The following is a 22,581-nucleotide window of genomic DNA, read 5'->3' as shown; positions in this document are numbered from 1 at the left end:
AACTTCAGAGGCAATCAGCAATGTCAGACATATTGTATGATTCAAAAACAGAATAAATGACAGGTAAAAATGGAGAGGAGGTAATAGAGGACAGGAGGAACGGAAGTGTCAAGGGAGAATGGGAAAGGAGGATGAGAGAAAGAGGAGAAGGGAGGGAACAGCAGCCGGAAGGAGGCGGGCGGGCGGGTGGAGGAGCCGTCCTTTGTGGACTTTGGAAAGGTCAATTAGACAGTTTACAGGCCGCCATCACACAGAATTACACACCACACACACGCAACCGAGGCATGAATGGGGGTTTGAATTTCATTATCGGCCTTCCAACTTGCCCATCAATTAGCATGAATAAGATTGTATCACCTCTTGCTGAGGGAATAGGTCTGAAATCACAGCTCCGTGCTGTGATCTGTGCACACGCCAGCTTCAGGGTCTGCCCATATTTTTATAACAGCACACTAAAGGAAAAAAATCATGTTAACAAATAGTTTTCCCCACTCTTGCCAAGTGGAAGAATACATTATTTATTTGAATTTTAAAATCAAATCAGAAAGGCAGCAACAACAACAACAACAAAAAACATATCAAAGTAAGTGGAAGGAAGGTCCAGAAAAGTAGAACACTCTCTGAGTGTTGAGATAGATCGAGTAGTACGGTGACAGAGGACAGGAGAGATGAAAGAGAGAAAAGAGAGATGAGAGGGGTTGAGGACAGGCTCAGTAGGTTGTCTCCCGTGGCAACCCTCTGTTGTCGATGGACACACACACACACACACACACACACACATGAATATTCATAGAAGTAAAAAGTAGAGAGCTTCATACTATATTCATGTCATTCTCAATAAAGCATATTGCAATTACAGAGCCAGAGATTCATTTTATATCAATTAATGAGGTTTGAATTATACATATTTGAATTAGAGGGGGAGAAGGGAAAGAGAGGAAGAGAGACAAATCGAGGAAAGAAGAGATTTTGCTATGATACTTAGGAAGGAATAGTTTGACATTTCAGAAAATACATTTATTTGCTTTTTTGGCGAGAGTTACATGAGGAAGTTGGTCCTACTCTTGTACAGTAAATTTAAAGCCTCAGCCAGCAGCCGGTAAGCTCAGCCAAGCATAAAGACATGAATCATGGGAAAATCTAATCTGGAAGCATCCAAAGGTAACACAAGACGTTTACATAACCCCCTGTAAAATAAATACTGACATGACAGAGCTGACAACGTTCAGATCTATCTCTGCATTCACGTGGATTCAGGTAGAAGGTCAAAGGCAACCTGGATATCACTTTAATGGACGAGATATGTTTTGTATAATATTCATTTTAACTTTGCAATTGAAAGAAAAAAGTGTTTAAAGTTACTTGCATTATTAAAATAATAACATTAAATATAAGAATAATTCAATTTCATATATTGTATTCCATAGTAAACCGTACGACATCACTAAAGCAACATTTTGCCATGCACGTTTTGTTTTGCCATCCTGTCAGTTTGTCAGACGATTGTTTTTTCTATGTCATTCAGAAGGTGTTCGTCTGCCGTCAACCCTCCACTGTCTTCCTGATGTGAATTCAACATAAGTCCTGCTGACTGTAGTGTATACCCCAGCTCTTTACCTCCCATAATGCTGCGTAGTTCTAGAAGTTCAGGCTGAAACTGGTTATTTTATGTTTTCATCTGAGTCTCTGCTCTGAGTGGACGATGCTTACCTTGGATTGAAGGACACACACATGCAGACACACACATGCAGACACACACACACACACACGCACACACACGCACACACACGCACACACACACACACACACACACACACACACCAAAGAATCAAATGAGTGCGAGTTGCAGTGGTCCTGCAGGGTGATGGACATTTACCTTGTGCTACAGATTATGTCACTCCCACCGAGAGGCCCAGGCTGACCTTGGCTAATCAGCCTGTAACACATTTTTCCTCCATTTCAGTATAACACAGCCTCTGTAGGCGGTAGGATAGGGATGTCATAGAATTTCTTGATTTTCTATCTAATCAAAATGAGACAATTTGTGTATCATCACTAATTAGATAAATTACTAAATAAAAACAATAAAACATCCTGTTTTCGCAGTGCTTATTGAGCATGAATGGTAAATTGTCAGCACAGGAAAACAGAAACAATGCAACTGTCAAATAAATCATAAATGTGCATGCACCCCCCTCACGCACTAAGTTCATTATGAAAAGTAAAATGATAACCATCTGCGATTGTGTCAACAGTCATGCGCACATTGACACTAATCATAGTGGTGGTACACTAATCATAGTTTATTAATTTGTGCATTTGTTAAGTAACAGGGCAGGGTTACTTGTTAATCTGAGTTCTATTACATTTAGTGAATAAAATCTGTTTTATTATTACTGGTATCTTATATAAACTCTACAAAATAATGATGGCCGCGAAAGTCAATGGATTTTCCAAATAACAACGATAGAGTGTAAAACCATGTCAGCACAAAATAAATCAATAATGCACTACAGTTGAATCATTGTATAACTATGGAAGACATGATCAGAGGCTCTGCTCTCATTGGAGAAGTTTTCCTTAAAATTAAATTTTTGCCATAAAGAGAAGAGGAAGAGACAGACTCGTCTTTCATACCACCTGCGCTTTTCTCTGTCAGTTAGAATAAATATTATAAACCAAAATAGATGTTTGATTGATTTGTATTCTTTGCAAGACAGCAGCAAGTGAGTCTGTGTCAGTTTACTTACATACCTTAATAATTGTAGTGTTTTTTTATTGAGGGACAAACTTCACTCTATCTGGCAGAAGCCACTAAAAGAACCAGGCACATGGGTGGACAGCCACTGAAGTTGTCTTCTACTTCACAGAGAAGTTTCCTAACACACCTGTATAGTTTGGATTTTTGACTATTGGCTTCCAAACGACAATTATGTCACAAAATCCCTCTCAACACACATGTAAAACTTTGAACATTCCTCATCCTGCAAAATGATTAAGTAAAGAAAAACAGCAAGTGTGTGTTAAACCTGGTTTCATATTGCTTAATTTACCAGGTTAACATAGGACAAGAAAGTAATTTTCCCAGAGGAACCTTGCAGTAGATACACCATACATCTTGGTGTCTTCTTACTTAAACTGTATTTCAGTGATAGTGTTACTGCTCTGGTAAAATAATTATTGTTTCCCTGTTGATTTATAAGGTCAATAAGCCTGCCAGTTCTGCTCAGCCAAAAACTGAACTCACATGTTCATAATACTACTAATCTTTTGAAGGCTAGAAATCAGGTGAATGTGAAGGAAAGGTAATTGGCAACGAGAGATATTACTGTAACTGAGCAATTATCATGTTTATGTTTCGTGATTTGCCCGCTGTTGTTTGATTTTCCTTTATAGCTTTCACAATATTGCCACCCTCCCTCTCTGTGCGCGTGCACGCGGACGGCGGCGCTACAGAAAGGACGCGAGGGCACAGGCGCGCGCAGCCACAGCTTGTTATTGACAGGCCGCCCCCTCGAATCAGATGACAAGCATCCACCCTGGAACGGCGTCCTGGCTAATCGTTGCGCGGGGGAGGCGGCCCTTATGCAAATGTGTTGGCAAGGGAGACGCAGCGGTTCATTCATCTTCTTCCAGAGAGAGAGGTGAGTTAAGACGAAGGTTATTTTACATGAGGGAGGAACTGTTTTGGACAGAAACACTGCCGTGAGAGTAACTGAAAAGCAAAGAAGAGGCTTTTGTTTCAAAGCTGTAAGGAGCTAGCAAATTCTTCTTTCAAACATTACAGGGTAAGTGGAGGACATTTTTATTTATACATGGTCTCTTGGTACCATCATGTTAATGTGTATAAGAGTGGGTCTACATGTGTCACATATTCATTTGTGTACCTTTAATTCCTAACTAAGAGAAGCAATAAGTGAAGAGAAAGGAAGTCATGGACATTATTTTACTGGTCTAATATTAAAGTTGTCTCATCAGGAGGGTGAACTGAACCCATAACCCTAGCATTGGTGCATTACATCTATCCAACACTAAAAAGGGTTTTAATTAAACTGGACTGTATTATTGAGCTGGTGGGTGTTCAGTGGCTTGTTCAAGGACACTTAGGGCTGTAGAGTCAATTGAACAGTTTTACAGAATATTGGCACTTTGTTGGCCATGTGTGCCTTGGTGCAGCAAACATTAATCGTGTTTTAATTTTTTTAGCTGGTTTGTTTTACCTTTAAAGAGTATGCTCTCCTGGTGTGATGCATTAACTGCTTGCTTGAGCACGGATCTGGAAATGCAGCCAGGGAAGTCAGTTCTAAAATGTCCTTCATGCTTTAGAAGCAATCAATGGATGAACAAAATAAGACTACCTGTGTCGCACCACTGAAACTGAACTCAGACTCTCTGTTCTGCAAATGAAGAACATAACTATGCATGATGTAAGCATGTCATTACAGTCAAGTATGTGATTTTTTTGGGCACCAGTCTGTTCATGAAGAATGCAGTTGTAGGGAATCTGTGCCCTGGTGCTACTTGCACTAACTGTATTGTATTGTAAGTGCAAATATATCAGGAGTTAACAGGGATGTTTGCAAAAGAAGAAGTCATTTTCAGTTTATGTGAGTCAAGAGAAGAAGAGACAAACAGGGACATGCAGCAGGCTGAACAAGTTCAGATCTATCTGCATAATCCAGTCCTCTGTGAATGCCACCAGGTCCTGCACAATCAATAGGACCAGTTTCCAATGTGTGCTGTGTATGAGCTTGTTCCCATTACTGCTGGCCTTCATGGCACTTTGCCAGAAAGGGTCATATCAGATGAGTTATTGCATCATAGACACTGACCGTGTGCATCTGCATATTTGTGTGCCCTGCTAGGTCTATACATAATATAGTTTTCATTGACTGTTGTTTGTATACAATACAAAGCAGCAGAGCAATGTAGCATGTAAATGGAAAGACATAAACACAGTGATGGGCACATAAAGGACAGACTGCTGGTGGCAGTGACAGCTCACTTTAGTTCTGTAGCCTTTTGGCTGCAGCCTTTAAATGAACAGGAGCAGAACTGCTCTGTTGTTATTGAAACTAAGATAAACTTTATAGGATTTAGTTTATACAGTAGCAGTATGATATTTTGTTGTATTTAGAGGCATTTCCAATACCATTTTTTGTTATATGCAGATAATTGGCTGATACAGATTTCTCCTCTTATACCAGTGTGATTAAAAGATACAGATAATTATTATTCATGAACAGCTTTATTCTACTAAATCTGTTTGGTTGTGAGATGATTTATGTCACTGCTGTATCGCCTGGCTTTGTATACTAAAATAAATTCTAACCTTAAAACAAGCTGAGCACCTACAAATAAGCTGAGCTAATGTTAGAGGCAGCATGGCTCACTGCCGGTCCTTACATCCTGTTCCTACAGAGGGACCCTGAAAAAACATAACATAACATAAAACTATATTTTATATGTTTTCACCTGCTTTGATTATGTAATCTTTCAGGCGGAATTGGTGGCATTTCTGAAAAGGTATCTGTACCAGAAAAAACTATAGTTGCCTTTGCTTTTTTAATCAACCTAGGAAATACAGCACGTTCTCTTGTTGCTTTATTTCAACTTCCACTTTTACACTCTCCCCAGTGTATATTCTCAAGAGTTAGGAATTCTCAAGTGGTTCTAAGTATCCCATGAGGGAGCTATTATAGTGCCACAATTCCGATCTTATTCAGTACCCCCCTCCAAAGTATCCTTACAAATAATCACAATCTGATCTGCTATTTTATTATCCTCCCAGACCTTTAAAGGCCCAATCAGTGATTGGTTTCTGAATATAATTGATGGATTTATCTAATAAGATTGAATTTTACATTAGATTTAAAAAATGATGTGCGCTTCTCAGCATTGGAAATACAAATAACTGGTTGTTGATGTTAAGAATTTGTCTGTGATTTATTGTAAACCCTTGTCTATCGCTTTGGAAGTTATACCATCTTCCAGTTCAACATTTATAATATTGGTGATGGAGCTACCTGTCATAATCTCAATAAAGCTTACACAACAGCTATACTTTTTTTGTATACTTTTTAAAGCTTCTAAAGCCATGATAACATTCTGTTGTCTCATTCAATAATACTAAAGCTGCACTAACTTAACTGCTTGGCATTTGCAGTGATGTTAGACAAAGTCATAGCTCCCTAATGTTTACAGCTGCAGGTGGAAAGAAGCTGCAGTTACACATAACTGCTGACTGACAGGTCGCTGGATGGGGAAACACATGATTATAGATACTTCCTCTTCTCTGGAAACACCTATTGATCCATATTCTGTAGAGTACAATAATATCAGCTTGGAGCCACATGTGACACTACATTTTCCTTCCTGTGTCTGTTCATGTGTGTGTTTTTCCAGTCTCTTCTCTTTTCCTTTTTTTCCTGTTAACAGCAAGAGATGAATGATGCTTTGACACACACAACTGCCCCCACTTTTGATATTTCTGTCTTTGCCTGCCTTCTTTTGTATCACTTTCATTTTGTCGCAAGCCTGTGGCCAGGTGTACTACGCATCCGTCTCATGCATCACTGCCTCACTGTGTCTGTACATGAATGTGTGTTTCTTGACTGATTGATTCATCCATACCTGTCACATGCTATATTACCCAGGGAGACAGATGTTGGAAAATAAAGATGGGTGTGTGTGGTTGTGTATTCGACACACACTGCAGCATGGACCAGCTGATAGTGGTTGAGCAACAACAAAGAAATGTTGAGTGATGGAGTTTGGCATCATGAGTGGATAACTAATGAACACCCACAGTTATCAGTAAACGCCACTGACAGAGTGTCTTCACATGGCTTGTCAGATAGTACAACGAAGAGGTAATGTACACCGGGGTGAAGAAGTAAGACTTCCTTAGGTACTAATTAGGTGACATAAGGGCTAGATTCAAAGGAAAAACCTATCAAGCTGAATAGTTCGGCATATTTTTACTGTGACAAAATGAAATAACACAATGTTTTAGCTGTTTTCTTACAGCTAGAATGTCATGTCTCAAATCTGAGTGGGTTTCCTCTGAGTGCTCCAGTTTCCTTCCTGTGAAATTGTCCACAGGTGTGAATGTGAGTGTGAACGTGTTAGTCTATATACTGTATATGTCAGACTGACAACCTGTCAGGGTTCTCCCTGCGTCTATCCCAATGCATGCTGGGATAGACACCATCTCCCCTGAGCAGGATAAGCAGTTTAGAGGAATGGGTGGATGACTGTACGACATGATGCTTTCATGTGTTACAGTTGCACAGATATTCAATCGGAAACAAAGTATGAATGGTCATGCTTGTCTGGTGAGATCATGTGCAATTCATTCAATAGATGTGTCTCTATACTGGGGTTTTCTTTTTTATCAAATCTGAGGTGACAGTTGACAGAAAGCAGGCATCTATCTAATGTCATGTTTACAATGCGAACTAGGGATGGGCATTTTCAGTAATCTCAATATTCAAGTAAACTAATTACCTTATAAACGAGTAATCGGGTACTTGCAAATTATATATTTTTTACCGTTAAAAAAACATACGTTGGACACGGACCTCCAAGCCCGGAAATAGTAGGCTATATGCCTGCAAGAGAACCTTATCCTTACTTTTACATTAATGTAAATAAATTGCCAACATTGCAAAGTGCAATTTCAAATGCATTTTTTGAACAACCTTAACAGCCCCTTCAGTTAACGTTGTGTACCATTCCGTTGTCAAACGTCACTGTAAGGACTTCTGTTCTGTGTTGCTTAACACGTAACTCTAAATCAACAGCACACATTCCAAGTTAAAATAAATATGACATTAATTTAATTCACGGCAGTTTTAGCCCGCAGTTTCCCATGAAAAATAAAAGAAATAACATCACATCATCATACATTCATCTTAATGATATCTTGATGACAATAATAAAAATAGACGTATTGAGCAAACTAAAGTTTTCCCCATACATTTTTTCCACTCTCGTAGCTGTTGTCCTTCGTCTTCCGGCTCAACAAACACCATCAGCTCACGGAAGCCTTCTACTTCAACAAAACCTATTGGGAGCATATCTCCAGTCACCATTTTTGTTATTAGCTGGCTAATCTTCTCCGCTCTGGTATCATCACAACAACGTGTGCTTATAGGGCTAGCAAATGATGTGATGCGAGACTGCCTGTTGTCTGTCACCACTGGCTTCTCCTTGTGCTTTAAGCGCATGTGGTTAAGCATGGAACTAGTATTTCTATAGTTTAACACCACATATCTTGCACGGCACTTAATCGTCGTCTTTTTTTGTCTCAGTACTTCCACTTTTCCTGGTCACAACATACTGCATGTAAGTTAACTGAGTTAAACTACTTTTACTGAAAACAACGCATGCGCAGGTGTAATGTTACTCGAATAACGAGGTTAACGAGTACTCGAGTATTCGTCCCAATCCCTAATGCAAACGCAACACTTTTTGCTGCAGCTTTACAGTAAAAGCTTTCTAGCAAACACAACTTGAATGGTCTTCAAAATAAAATAATCGCAAGAAGTTTTTAAATATCTTCACTGGGGATACCTTTACTTGTTGTGGTTGTTAACATTCCAGTGTTACCCACAGTATTTTGTGAGGTTTGGTCCCCCAGTAGTAAAATGCATCTGTTGCACTTTTAGAGCACAATTAAGAGGCTAGATTTATAAAGAACTTTGTGTCAAAAAAGTCATCTAAGCAAAGAGACTGACAGCAGCGCACTGCTCCACAATGAAAAGGGAATTAAAGTTAGTATTATTCATATTAAGCCATTTTTCACATAACACGCAATCTATCTTTTCACACTTTCATCTTTGGCATGAAGATCCTGTAGCAAAAGTTTAAAGCTAACAGTTACACTTGTGTGCCCGGGCTGTCTTCATGTTTTTATCAATATCGTGATTTAAATAACCTTAACCAAAGACTATGTTTGGCATCATCAGGTCAACCAAAGAATATCTTCTTCCTTACCCTCTCAAACTCACTTGTGACGTCTTGATCGGCTCTAACATTAGACTCTCAAAGTATGATTCACTCTCCTAATACGGCCTCATAAAGGCCCCTATCACGTTGTTTTGCCTTACTGGAGACCAGTCATATAAGTAATTTTGTAGTGTTCGTATTTGCTGTTTTTGGGAACTATCATACAACGATCCGATATATTACGGTGTACAATGTTTTGCAGAAAGGTCAAATATAATGGTTTACGAGTTAAAATCAGCCTATTCTGTCTTTTCGGTATGGGACGTCCTCCGGTGCGCTCTTTGTGTATGACAGCACAGTCGTGTTCACTGCAGCTACATTACACACAAATAATATACCAGTACATACATACCAGTAATTTACATACAGTGCTAGGTTTATCAGTATTACATTTAAAGCGAACTAAAAATGACATAAAGCAGCTTTGAAAACAGAGTTCTGAAAATTATTTAAGTTGTAAGATGTTGGTTTGCCACTCGCTTTTTTCAGAAGACATTTAATGTTCATGTGAAGAATAGAGATGAGAGGATAGTGTTGAGTACAGGAGCAGGGCTAAGTGCTGCAGGCATTGTCCCTTGATCCTTTACATTGAACACAATTCATAATAAACACTAATGAACACACAACTACTGTATGTGTGTGTTTGCTTCCAGGACATGGGTATGTTTGGTCCTAGAGATTGTTATTGTCTGGAAACACCTGAGGAGAAAGCAACTCTCTACAGGTGCTTATGTAATTTACACAAGTGTGTTTTGTGCATTTGAGCATGTGTGTTTGTTTGCAGTCTGACATCTTTATAAAGGAGTATAAAGGTGTCGCTGGAATATAATTAGACACATTTGACGAGGCTGTGCAGGTTGGATAGGACTCAGACAGAAACAATAGATGACGATTAAGGGACTCAGACATGAGTCACCCAGACTTCAGTTGATATGTATTAATAGTGGCAATAAATAAATACTGGTGAATAAATGACGTTTTGGAGATATGGGAGATAAAGGTTAGCCGAGAGTCTGACTCATAAGGGGACACGCACGCAGTCGTTTTGTCCCCCGCGTTCTTCCCCAGGCTCAACATGCTGCACGGTCTTAAATTAGAGTTTGAACTGCACAGAGGTGAGCTGCGTTTCTATAGCAATGCATCCATCTTCACCAGAGAGATTTATGTAGATTATAATGTCCAGATTTGATTGATATTCAGCTCTAACACTTGCTGTCATAACTGTATTTACTTAAATTACCATCCATTGTCCTTTAATATGAACAAGATAAGAGACACATTTTTGCCTGGCGCGACTCGAACAAGTTTGACTGCCGCACAAATTTGTTTATGTGCATTGGACAAACTCTACAGGCAAGTATCGGTGCTGTCAGAAAACCAAATACTGTCATTTCTGGGTTCATAACATCACCCGGAAGTTCACATCACTCGATCAGTTTCACTTTTCAATTACTACTCCTTCCAGCTACTTACGGCTGACCATTGCCCAGTTGGATGTCTTGTTAGCTTGATCAGGTTCAGCTCAGCTGAGTATGGAAGCCAACTTCAGTGTTTCTGTATCAAGTGCCTGTCCACCTGCATCCGGTGAGTGCATAAAAAAAAAGATGGTTATCAAAAAGTTTGGACAATTTCTGATGGAACTTAAGAAAAGACTTAAGAAAAACTCTAATAGGTTTTTGCAGCAAATTTGCATGTCTTTTTACTGGCTATACCTGTAGCGCACATACAGTGTCGGGATGTGCAAGTCACAGGCAAAACGAGAGGGTGAGCTTACGTTTTGGGTTAGGGAAAGATTCATTGGTAGAGTCATCCAATGGTCTGATCGCTCTTTGTGTTACTTTGTATACTCAATAAATCCCACTTAGAAGGTACTATCAAAAGCACAGGAGACAGGGAACACAAACACTAAAGAAATAAAGAAAAGAGGTATTTTTATGTTTGCTCAGATATGCATCTCACAGCTGAGGCTGCAAGAGTCTCTCTTAATGTGTTAACATTAATGTGTTCAATGTAGCCAAAGACTTGTCAACATACAAACAATAATACACATTTGAATATTATTTTCAGGATATGATTCATCTGTGTTTTTTAACTGTTGAAATTAAATTAGACTCCAGAAATTAATTCTGACAACCCTCATAAAAAATCATCACTATATGTATTAATACAAAATTATATTATACATGTTTGAGCATGTATACGTTTTTTGTGCACAAATACAGACATATTTGTTCATGTATTGCATTAATAATCACACACAAGGCATCATGTATGATGTGGGAGACACTGGCCAATAATTTTATTTTCAATGAAATCCCTCACATCAAGCCTGAATCTCGAAAGTTGGCAGAGGTACTGCATATTGAAAGCCTCATCCGCAGCCGAATGGATGTTTGGCAGTGAGCTGGACAACCGTTGTCAAGACAAAGTATTGTTCTATTCCACTTTTGATGGTTTGGTGAGCTGCCATTAAAGACCATTCAGGGTGTGGTTTATCATTCACATATCAGTACCCTGGAAGTCTACCTCTCATCACATTTGTATTCTCTATTCTCTCTCTCTCTCTCTCTCTCTCTCTCTCTCTCTCTCTCTCTCTCTCGTACATGCACTCTCATTTTCTCTCTCTCTTTCTTACACAGATGCACGTACACGCACGCACACACACACACACACACACACACACACACACACACACACACACATACACTTCACAGTGTAGTTTATGGCAGGGCCTGGTATTGGACTGGTATTCTATTGATCGCTCCCCCTATTGCTGCAGCAGTCCATTGTACTTTTTCCATTCTCGCAGAGGTTATTGCCATTACAAACACACATAACCCCACACGCACACACACACACACACACACAGACACACAGAAATTGAATACTACTAAGAGGCCTAGCTTCCTCTTTTTGCTCTGTTTCCAGCTCAATTACAGGTTTTACCAGCTAATCATTTTTCAGTCATTGGGACACCAACACAGTTTGGCCTCTGGGCTACAGTCAAACCAGATTTGCTGAACCTCATAATAACGACAGTGTAAGCCCTTTTTTAAACCTAGTTTTTTTAATGTAATTTGCCAATTCCTGTGTAAATGTTTTTTCTAAATAAAAGGCAAATTCTAGTGTGATTCTATCTGTCATATCAAGAATCCCCTATCATTCAACTAGGCTGTTTAACGCTTCTTTTCATATTTGTCAAGTTAAGTTTTCGAGTTTAGAACAATCGGACATTTTGAACTGTCAGTAGGAAAGCACAGGTGTATATAATGCTTCCGTTTTAGTCCTGGGATGTAATTTATGGAACATTGCACAGAATCTATACTTAAATACGAACAAAACCAGAATGATTGCGGTACCAAAACCAAAAAAAAGTTAACTGTTAACAATGACCACTGCATGGAGAAAGAAAGTGGCTGGACAGCTGGTTTCACCGGAAGCTGTCTCTGCCAGAGGTGATATCGTCAGATGTCAGCTGATGAGTTCTGAGATTGCATAGTGATAAACCACACCCAAGAAACACTCATATATTACATGAAACTGCTGCATTCAGTTTTTGCACTAGTATGTCAGTTTGTTTTGGAGAGGAGGGCATGTGGATAATTTGGCTCCCGTTTAAAACCTTGTCAAAGGAGCAATTCGCCCCTGGAAAAAGCCACTGTCAGTCAAAGCTGGTGTTCTCTGTAATCGATAGAAGCAATAATATTTAAAATTGGCACCTTAGCTGTGGAGAAAGTTGTACAAACAGCCCTTTCTAGATTTCTACAACACCCAGAGTGCATTGCGCCCCTCCCTCTGAAAGGAACAGCCCACTGAGAGACGCTGGAGTGAAATACTACTGTTTCCAGTCAAGGACATTGATCGTTGTATGCAATGGCTCGGAGCGGTACAGAATACTGAGAATATACCGGTGGATGGTCTAAAAAATCTGCAGGTCTGCAGTCTACATTTCCGGGGCCCATTGGAGAAGCGGATAGCATCCTCCAGAGGCACAGAGCATTTTTTTCCCTACCATAATGGCATTAGCTCCCCATAATAGCACAATAGGAATGAGGTTGAAAATCGCCGAACTAGCCCTTTAACGATGAACACTGAAGGATAGGGATGGGTATCTTAAACCAGTATTTGTTGGTACAGGTATGTGATTGTTCATTGCCGAAAGTACCCGATAAGGTCATGGACAAATGGTGCTCCTATCGGTATTTAACGTTAATATTCTGACTTATTTAATGTTATTTCCTTTCAATTGCTTCATGACAATGTATCTGGCACCCTTGCCCTAGTGATGACGAAGCTGCCGGCGTCAGGGAATGACGTTGCATTGTTTTGGCCTCCTGCTGGAGAAAGTCCAGTACGTTTATATGGCGGACAGAGCAAAGCATTCGATAGTTTGGGCTCACTTTACAAAATGTAACTCTGGTGCATCTTCCTGCAACTTATATATAACGGTAGCTGCGTTTTTAAGGGGTAACACCAGCAACCTCACGAAAGACACACAAGTTCAACATTCTACAGATCTGAAGCAGTGCAGCGTGTTTGACTGCTTTGGCAGAGGGCCAAAGCCAACGCTGCAACCTCTCAGTCCCAGTGGCTCCAATGTCGATGCAGCAGTTGGGATAAGCCAAACTAAAAATGCTGTTAAAAGGCATGGTTCTCATTTTAAAAAAGCCTGTGGTGATTCAGTCACTGTTGTTAGCATTTCTAATTTATGAAAAAAAACGTGTCGAACGAATGTCACAGAGCTGTCATCAAGTTTATTGTAAAAGACTTCCCTTCACAGTGGAGTCCAGTTGGTTTAGGTACGCTAATAAGTGATAGCTTGTGTAAATTTTGAGTTGCCATGACAGCCAGAAAACTACTTTTGTATTGCTTTTGATGATAACTGTTACTACATTTGCTGTTAATGTTAAAAGTTGTTACTGTAGGAAGATGACCACAGCCCTTAACCCTACTACAACCCCCTTCCAGATACACATTATCAGACACACTAATAAAGACATTGATTTATTTTTTGCACCAAATAATAGAAAGTAGTATCACTAAAAATCGATAAGCAGTATTGGTATCAGTACAATCCTAACGATACCCATCCCTACAGAAGGAAACCTAACTGAAAAAAGCTGAGCTCGTAGAAACAAGCTGTGCTGGTTTGTGTTCACCATTTCACCGTACCATAGTTTGATAGCTGAACACAAGCTTTTGTTGCAAATATATATAATATATATAATATGGCAAATTTAAGATTGGAATAGTATAGTATCAATGCTTATGCTAATGTGGATATAAGTTTTAGAATTATAGGGGAAATTGTGTCATTAGTGTCGTCAATTTCCCCTGCCTCATAAATTTCCTATGCATGGGTCAGAGTTTGCTTACATGCCTGCACACTCTCCTGCCAAATCACAACGTTTTAGACCTTATTTTTTTAATAAAACAATGAAAACAGCTGTAAATGAGACCCCTGATATAGTGTGTTGTGTTATTAGGACACTTAAATAGAACAGACTCACCTATGATGTGATTTCATTTAAAGACTTACAACAAGGACTGCTTGGTTATGGCAAGAATAAGTGTATCTATTTGGAAAAAATGACCACATCATACACATCCTTCTAATTTCAATGGAGAAAATGCTTCCATTTTGAGCCTTTTAGATCTGGTATTGGTTAGTGTTCAGATGCCACGCGCCTGTACAGTGCTACTGCCGAACCGAAGTGTCTTGAGTTGAGAAGACTGCCCTCAAAATGTAAGCTTTATTATTACTCACTCAAACACGCACACGTTTAACTAGCTCATCTAATCAGCTAGATTACTGTCAAGCTGGGCTCGACACATACTCACAGTGTTCCACTCATTTACAACTCAGATTAGACTCTGTGTTTACTATCAGTCTGACAGCTGGAAAGAAGATGTGTTACAGCCCCTCAGACTAAATGAGCCTCATGTCTTTCTCTTTTAAACGCCTGTTGGGACAATTTGCCTCAAGCTCTGATTATCTGCCTGCAACTTCCCATCGTTCTCCTTCCTTCCTTCTTCATCACCTTTCACTCCCTGTCTCTCTCTCTCTCTATCTGTTTGTCTTGCCCCTCAAAGATGTGAATCCAGATTGAGTCATCCACCCACCCCAATTCGTTTTTCAAGCACAAACTCTTCTCTTGCTGTGTCCATCCTCCTCCTTGTTATATTTTTTCTAATTATTTATGTCGGTGTATGAGTGTCTGTATGAGAATTGTCTGAGTTGTGCCTACTTTAATCTGGCATGTTTGTGTGTATGCTTTTTTATGAATGTGTTTGGGCCTCTCCAGCATGTCGACGTGAACAGACTGTCAAAGACGTCATTGTGCACAATAACAGCATGTTGCCAGGCCAATTGATCCCATTTGGCTTGCATGGCAGGCCACAGGGCTGAAATTTAAGCATTCAGGGAAATAAAGCTATTCATATTAGCTCCAGTGGGAGTGACTTTCAATCACTCTCACTGGTGCTGTTCACGCTTAATCAAAGGCAAACCTTTGATTGGTAATTTTGTTCTTCAGCTGAATTGCATACTTTTCTCTGTGGAATATTTAGAAAGCAGGTCCCTTCACACAAAAGGGTTGGCATATTGATGATGTTTCATGTCATTGTCTATGATTAATGATCATCAATATCGTGTTAATAATATTGTGTTGTAAGATTAAGCCTCGTTTGGAGTTTAGTCAAATAATCTTAATTTGACTCTAATATCTATTTTTGTAGGATCGGTATCAATGGGCATGCTTTATTGGTACAGGTTCCTGATTGGTTGGTATCAATGTATTGGTAAGCTCATGAATAAGATGACTTCATTTAAACAAAGCCCAAAGCTTGTCCTTTTTATCCCTTAATGTTGACAAAGCTCCCAGCGTCTGTGGGTTGTAGTTGCAAAACTGCATGCTTACATTCTGAACTTCATGGCTGACAAGAACAAACTCAACTCAAAATGTGGGATCACTTTACTAGATTGTATGATTATGCACCTAATACAATATATGTAGCTGCATGTAAAGGATGCAAGATCATACAACACTTCTATAAAGCTGAAGCAGCTGCAGCAAATACATCCTCTGTGCATTTTTTTCTGTTCATCGCAACACAAAATTCCTATATCAGAATGCATGAGTCTCATGTTGTGCATGACACACACATCATCCACAGTCAGAGAAAGTAAAGGTGGGCGTCTCGTATTCAGTTACAAAATCCCAGCCTTCCTTGGAGCTTCTCTCCAGCTGGGCTGCTGACAGTGCTGACAGCTGAAGTGTCAATCACCGTGAACAGCAGCAGAGTTCATCAGAGATAAATAAAATGTAACTTCCAACACTGGAGGAGAGAGCGTCTGAGCAGCCTACAGACTGGAGTCACTGCACGATACTGTCTCACTTTATGTTCCCCCGTGTTTCTATCACCCTTCTCCTCTTCCATCACAGTTAGTTTTATGGTTTGTGGTCATTTTGAAAATAGGTTTGTAACGTTGACAGTCTATAACGCTGTTGCTCCTGCATTGTTCTGTGTACAATTATGCAGTTAAATAAAGTGCATTGATTTGACTGCTCGGGAAAAAGCACTTTAATTCTAAAGACATCAGTCAAGCAGCAACTTTTGGGGGATTTTTTTTTTTTTGCTTTTTGCTGCCTCAGATATGCCTGTTCTTAATCCTGCCCACGAGGCTCTGACTGTCTGGTTGTTTGGCAGCTAATAGTTAGCACATCAGAAGACCTTTTAAAATCATTTAACAACTTGTGGAAGTGAAACCAGGCTATAAACAGGAACCTGAGAGTCTATATTTACATTATTTTGTTACATTAGGAAGCACCTAATCCAAGAAAATGAAACAGCCAGGGTTATCCCCAGCTAACCTTCTACTGAGGAAAAGTCCTGCACAATAGCCTCAGAAAGAAGAGCTGGCAGAGATCGGAGCACCTAGTTGGTAGGCAGTGTCTGATCAGGGAACCATACCTACGGGTTGCCAGTTTTGCTGGCATGAGCAGTGCTCATTGTGATTCTCTAAGATGGGATAAGTTTCCAGTGTGTTTGCTTGGCTAGTCACGCCTCTCACTGTCCTCCACAGGAAACTGTATTATCCGCTACGTTTGCTTCCCTAACAGAGGGATAAATCTCATCTGCCTCAGTAACAGGCAAGAAAAAACATTGCAGCTCTGTGGAGTGTGTGTGTATGTGTGTGTGTGTGTGTGTGTGTGTGTGTGTGTGTGTGTGTGTGTGTGTGTGTGTGTGTGTGTGTGTGTGTGTGTGCGTGTGTGTAAATATATGTCCAGGAGAGTACGACCCAAAAGAAATGCACTGCTAGTTTGTGCTTGTGGTGTGTCAATACAGTCAGTGATTTACAGAAGTACCTGAGTGGAAACTGTCAATGACTTTGTTTAAGTTAAACAGTCATTCTAAATGTCTGCTGCTTAAGGCAGAGAATCACACATGTCTAAGAGGGATTTGATTTAATAATTGAAAACCTCTTATTGAATGATGGTCCTTCCAACTGAACTTGTGCCTCTTGGGGGTAAACAGCAAAGGCATTGCTGCCACAACATGGACCCCCGTATGTGATACTTATTCACGCGGCTGCCCCTAACATCTGTCTACATCCATCCTGCAGCAGTTAACCCCGAGAATCTGTGCCTGCACCTCAGATGCATCATGCCCATTCAAGCTTGGTGGGCAGATGCCCCACCTTTATTTTCATCTGTTTATCTGTTGTTCTACATTTTTGTTTTGTGTTTTATTTTTATGTCGTTATGATCATCTTATAAGATTAGTGCAGTGTATTCTTCTAATTAAGTCATAAGAAGAATTGGTTTCTGCTAAACGTTGCAGGATAGATTCACTGCTGCACACAGCATTAACAGTGTGATGATTATAGATGGCTAGTACTAGCTAAAGTTAGTATCCATCCCCAATGTAGTTGTTTAGCCTTCTAGCTAGATGCTAGATGCTAAAAGCTAGATGTGACTTGTGATAGCTTTTTCAACACTGGTAAAGGGGAGCCAGCAGCCAGCACTGCTTTCTATGCATTGTGTTTGAAAAAACATATATATAATATATTATATATAATATTGCCTTGCTGTTATTTGTCTGTACAAATAAGGCATTCAATTTGGCTTGTTCCAAAATTGCAAAAATCATAATCCAGATTTTTCCAGTATGCCAGAAGGTAATATCATGTATTTATTTAACTATAAAAAACTGCATAACACACCTGGTTTTGAAAAGTCTATAATGTTTGACACGTACAGGACTATTCATAAGTGTTTGACTCATTGTCTGCACCTGCTTTTATCTGTCATCCAGTTTACAGGCCAATTTCTTTTCATTTGTTTACTGAGCAGCAAACTCTCTTTTGTCTTCAGCAGCTTTTGGAGGATTTTGTTAGCAGAGAAAAAACATTCATTTTTGTGTCTCGACTTGATAAGATTGCAGGTGACCTTTTCACAACAAGTTAATGTTGGAATGGCCTGACTCCATTTATTGCTCTTCCTTTAAGCTATTTGCTCTCCTTCAGTGCCTCCCAGTTGTCACGGGAATACAAAGTCCAAAATATTTGTGCACTTTGCAGTGACTTGGGGTTTTGTTGCATCTTTCTAGATGACTCACTCGCCATAAAGCATGGCAGGATGATATTTCAGCCTCTCAACCAACCCCGCACTCCCTCTGCAATTATGAAGAGGATTTGTGGCCGCTTGACACAGCTGTGTCGGCTGTGTCCAGGTGACCAAGTGTGAAAGAGGTCAGACAGGAATATGACTCAGGGATGGCGTCATGAAGGCACTGCAGTGGTCCTCAGACATGTGAATATGTGTGTGGTGAGGAGCCAGTTTAATGGGCCATTTTATGGCAGGGCTTATACTCACACAAGGTGATAATGGAGGAAGAATGACACAAGTCAACATAGAAAAGGAAATAACTTTTGTGGCATGGACATTTCTATTTCGTATGTTATCTGCTTTAACTTTATATCCGAGTAAATAATGTATTAAATGTTTTCCAAATGGATGTAGTTGTACCTTATCCATTATTGGAGAACTGTTTTGAGTTTTGATTTAATAACAAACATTTTTGGACCACACCATTAACACAAACCATGTTGCTTTCGCACAACATGCAGTCAATTTACATCCTTCTAAAATATCCAAACTTTCTTTACTTACAAGATTACCCAAAATGACACATCTTTCAGGCCTTTCTTAATACAAACCTTGAGTACAGTATAAAGCCTCGGCTCCTGTAACAACAGCAGCTGGAAAGCTTGACTGGAACAGATGAACATTTTGATGGAACAGCTGATTGAAAAGTTGATAAATAACTGATTAAAGCTGACATAATGGCTGTTCACACCTAAAACAATCCCTATAGTTATAACAATGAAAGCATCCACACTGATGAACGATAATGTTCTGTAAACAGCAGCAACCAGCTTGCTCTGTGTGGTGATGTGATGCCCTGTAAATTTGGACCCCTCCCCCCTGCACTTGATTTCAAGCGATTGTTAAAACAATATATTATCATGTCGATATAGTTATTATTCTTTGTGTCCACAGCTGCATAGCAGCGTGTTGAAGTTCTTTCAATTATATAGACATAAAGCCGACACTAAAACTTGACTTTTGGATTTATTTTTTTAAATGCAGTCACCACCAGAGGAGCCAAGAGAAATAATAAAATGTCTAGACCAGGAAGCAATTCTGTCACATTTTTTTTTGCCAACGTACATGCTATAAAGTTAAGATGACTTTCACTTTTAGATGTTTTAGTATGTCAACCAAAAAAAGGGGAGGACTGTGGCTCAGAGGTAGAGCGAGTTGTCTTTTTATCTCTAGATTGGCTAGAAAAGTGTGTTTAGTCCATTGACTATTTACCAAAAGTAAAGCATGAAAAGAAACACTTAACAATTGATGGTATTTTAATAGTTGTTGTGTAATATTTTACTATATGGTCCTCCTGGATAGATTGTGTTTTGACAGAAAAGTTTGCAATTGAGTCAGATTTGTAATCTTATGGTAGGTTTTTTGCATCTTCAGTATAGGTATGTTAGCAGCTGTAAATATAAACATATAACTACATAAAGACAGTGCAGCTTTCCGATGTGTGTGTCTCCATGAAGGTAATTCCTTGTTTGCATCCATCCTCAGAGATCGGTGTTGTTGCAACAACACAGGGGAATTACTGCCGTTGCTGTTGTTTGTCTAACAACTCCTCCTATGGTGTTAACCCCCCCACCTCTCTCTGTGTCTCCACCCCTAGAGAGGTGAAGCATCATGGGGAAACACAACAGCAAGCTGGCTCCAGAGGTCCTGGATGACCTGACCAAGAACACGGAATTCAACGAGGCAGAGCTGAAGCAATGGTACAAAGGCTTCCTGAAAGACTGTCCCTCTGGCATCCTCAACCTGGAGGAGTTTCAGCAGCTCTATGTTAAGGTGAGGGCAGGGGAGAGGCATGAAATAGGACGTGTGGCAGAGGAAGGGAAATCATAGCAGTTGAATTTGCAGTGGAAGCAGGGCTGGAGCCTTTACAAAATGTTTTTCATTGCTATTTCCAGCATTGCCTACAGTTAAAATTGTGCTCATTGTTTTTTTTGATAGTGGAATAGAAAAAAGTTTTTCGCTGAATGGACATCAATTTATAGAAAGCTGTTATGTTACTCTGGCAGTCTAATCGCCCAGTGTTTGGGGCTTATAGAGGAAGCAGAGCCTCTCGTCCTGCCACTGACTCTGCTGCTGCATAAAACTCTGATAGAACATTCTGGAGCCTTTAAGATGGCACGATGCCGGAGAGATTCTTCATGCTTGCACAGGTGTTAAAGATATTTTTAGATCACTTTTGCATAGCTTCTCATTTACTCCCATTCAATAGAGCATAGAAAACAGCTATGCCTTGTACTGAAGGAATTTATCTATCATGTGAACAAGCTAACTGCTGCAGTTGTATCCAACAGATAAGCAGCAGAAAATTAAAGGGTGAATTGAAGTTCCTTCTGCATTCAGACTTCAGTTTCATATTGTTAACATTCCTACCTCATTCATGTCTTTAGAGAAAAGCTGTTTATATACCAGATCCGAACACATAGCACTAATAAACCCCCATAATTAGTCTTTGCCATTTTCTGTCTTCAATGTCAACAAACTGTTTATTTATGGCTTTAAAATCTATAACAATCTGTATTTACGTATATATTGTATTTTCTAAATTATAGATTAGAGTTACTGCTCACCAAATGCACTTGTTAGTACCATAGTCCCCCACAATCACAGTCACTGTGTTATTTTCCTGTTGTTGTATGCATTGCACACAGCGATCCGTGATTTGACTAATAAGCAGAGGTCTTCATCTTTTAGTCAACACAGAGTCATAGTGAGAAAAGTGGATTCAAGGGAAAAACTATCACAGCATAGAACACACTACTTTATGTAGAAAACCTGATAAAAAAAAGTTGATAATTAATTATGAAATCAGTGCAGTGTGATCTGCACTGTATTTGTCAGGATAACATCCAACATGATAACACTTTCAGTTGCAATCTGTGCCAAGTAATAGGCCTATACAACTGTTAAAGATAAAGTCTGTTCATTAAAGAATATTAATTAAGAATTGATACTCCATGTTTTAGAATCAACAAAGTATCAACAAGATAATATTACCCATTATTCAGGTTATAATTAGCACAATTCAAACACAAACAACACTGGATCTTACATTGCTCATTATGCACTTATTTTGAAGTGATGCACAATGCAACAAATTAGTCAGTCATGTTGCCTTCTTTTCCTCTCTCAGTTTTTCCCTTACGGTGACGCTTCCAAATTTGCCCAGCATGCGTTTCGGACATTTGACAAGAATGGTGACGGGACCATCGACTTCAGGGAGTTCATCTGCGCCCTCTCCATCACCTCAAGGGGCAGCTTTGAGCAGAAACTCAACTGGGCTTTCAACATGTATGATCTGGACGGGGATGGTAAAATCACCCGCATGGAGATGCTGGAGATCATTGAGGTATGTGTTATTTAAGATGAAGCGGGGCTGAGTAGAGAGAAATCCTCCCTCTTATCGATTCATTTGAAGAAAAAATTTACAGTTTTTCTCTTCCTACCTTTGTAGGCCATCTATAAGATGGTGGGCACTGTGATCATGATGCGTATGAACGAGGATGGGCTGACCCCACAGCAGCGTGTGGACAAGATCTTCTCAAAGATGGACAAGGACCACAATGATGAGATTACCCTGGAAGAGTTTAAAGAAGCCGCCAAGTCTGACCCCTCCATTGTCCTACTGCTGCAGTGTGACATGCAGAAGTAGAAAGACAGATGGGTGGAGAATCAGAGGGAGGGAGGGTAGGGGAGGGGAGGGAAAGTTAAACTGAAGTAAGAGAAGGATGGAGGATGGGAGAGCAGAAGGGTTGAAGAAAAAAGGGAGGGATGCAGTTAGAGGAAGAGGAGGAGGCAGGGAAGCTTTTCTCCATTATTTTAGACAGTGCTGACTGGGAATGAGGCATGTTGGGAACACAGTTCAGCCTCTGATTGATGCCATTCTTTTTCTCCAGGCCGT

The 22,581-nt window shown here is 39.8% G+C and overlaps 1 protein-coding gene across 2 annotated transcripts; it reads left to right on the top strand.

Annotated features, from left to right (window-relative positions):
• The first annotated feature begins 3,603 nt into the window (after nucleotides 1-3,603).
• LOC138608792 (hippocalcin-like protein 4) lies at nucleotides 3,604-22,341 on the top strand. Of its 2 annotated transcripts, none has more exons than XM_069681367.1 (4): nucleotides 3,604-3,644; nucleotides 20,283-20,456; nucleotides 21,814-22,029; nucleotides 22,135-22,341. In XM_069681367.1, the coding sequence occupies exons 2-4, from the start codon at nucleotides 20,295-20,297 to the stop codon at nucleotides 22,330-22,332; spliced, it is 576 nt and encodes a 191-aa protein (XP_069537468.1). In that variant the 5' UTR covers nucleotides 3,604-3,644; nucleotides 20,283-20,294; the 3' UTR covers nucleotides 22,333-22,341. The 2 variants fall into 2 exon arrangements, with proteins under 2 accessions (XP_069537468.1, XP_069537467.1); XM_069681366.1 differs by lacking the exon at nucleotides 3,604-3,644 and adding an exon at nucleotides 3,660-3,788 and having other exon boundaries at nucleotides 20,281-20,456.
• The last annotated feature ends 240 nt before the right edge of the window (nucleotides 22,342-22,581 follow it).

The sequence above is a fragment of the Semicossyphus pulcher genome, unplaced genomic scaffold, assembly GCF_022749685.1.
Source record: "Semicossyphus pulcher isolate SPU_LCO1_2020_fin unplaced genomic scaffold, fSemPul1.0.p SCAF_5, whole genome shotgun sequence".
In the NCBI taxonomy this organism is placed as follows: domain Eukaryota; kingdom Metazoa; phylum Chordata; class Actinopteri; order Labriformes; family Labridae; genus Semicossyphus; species Semicossyphus pulcher.
This window is presented reverse-complemented; position numbering and strand designations above follow the sequence as displayed.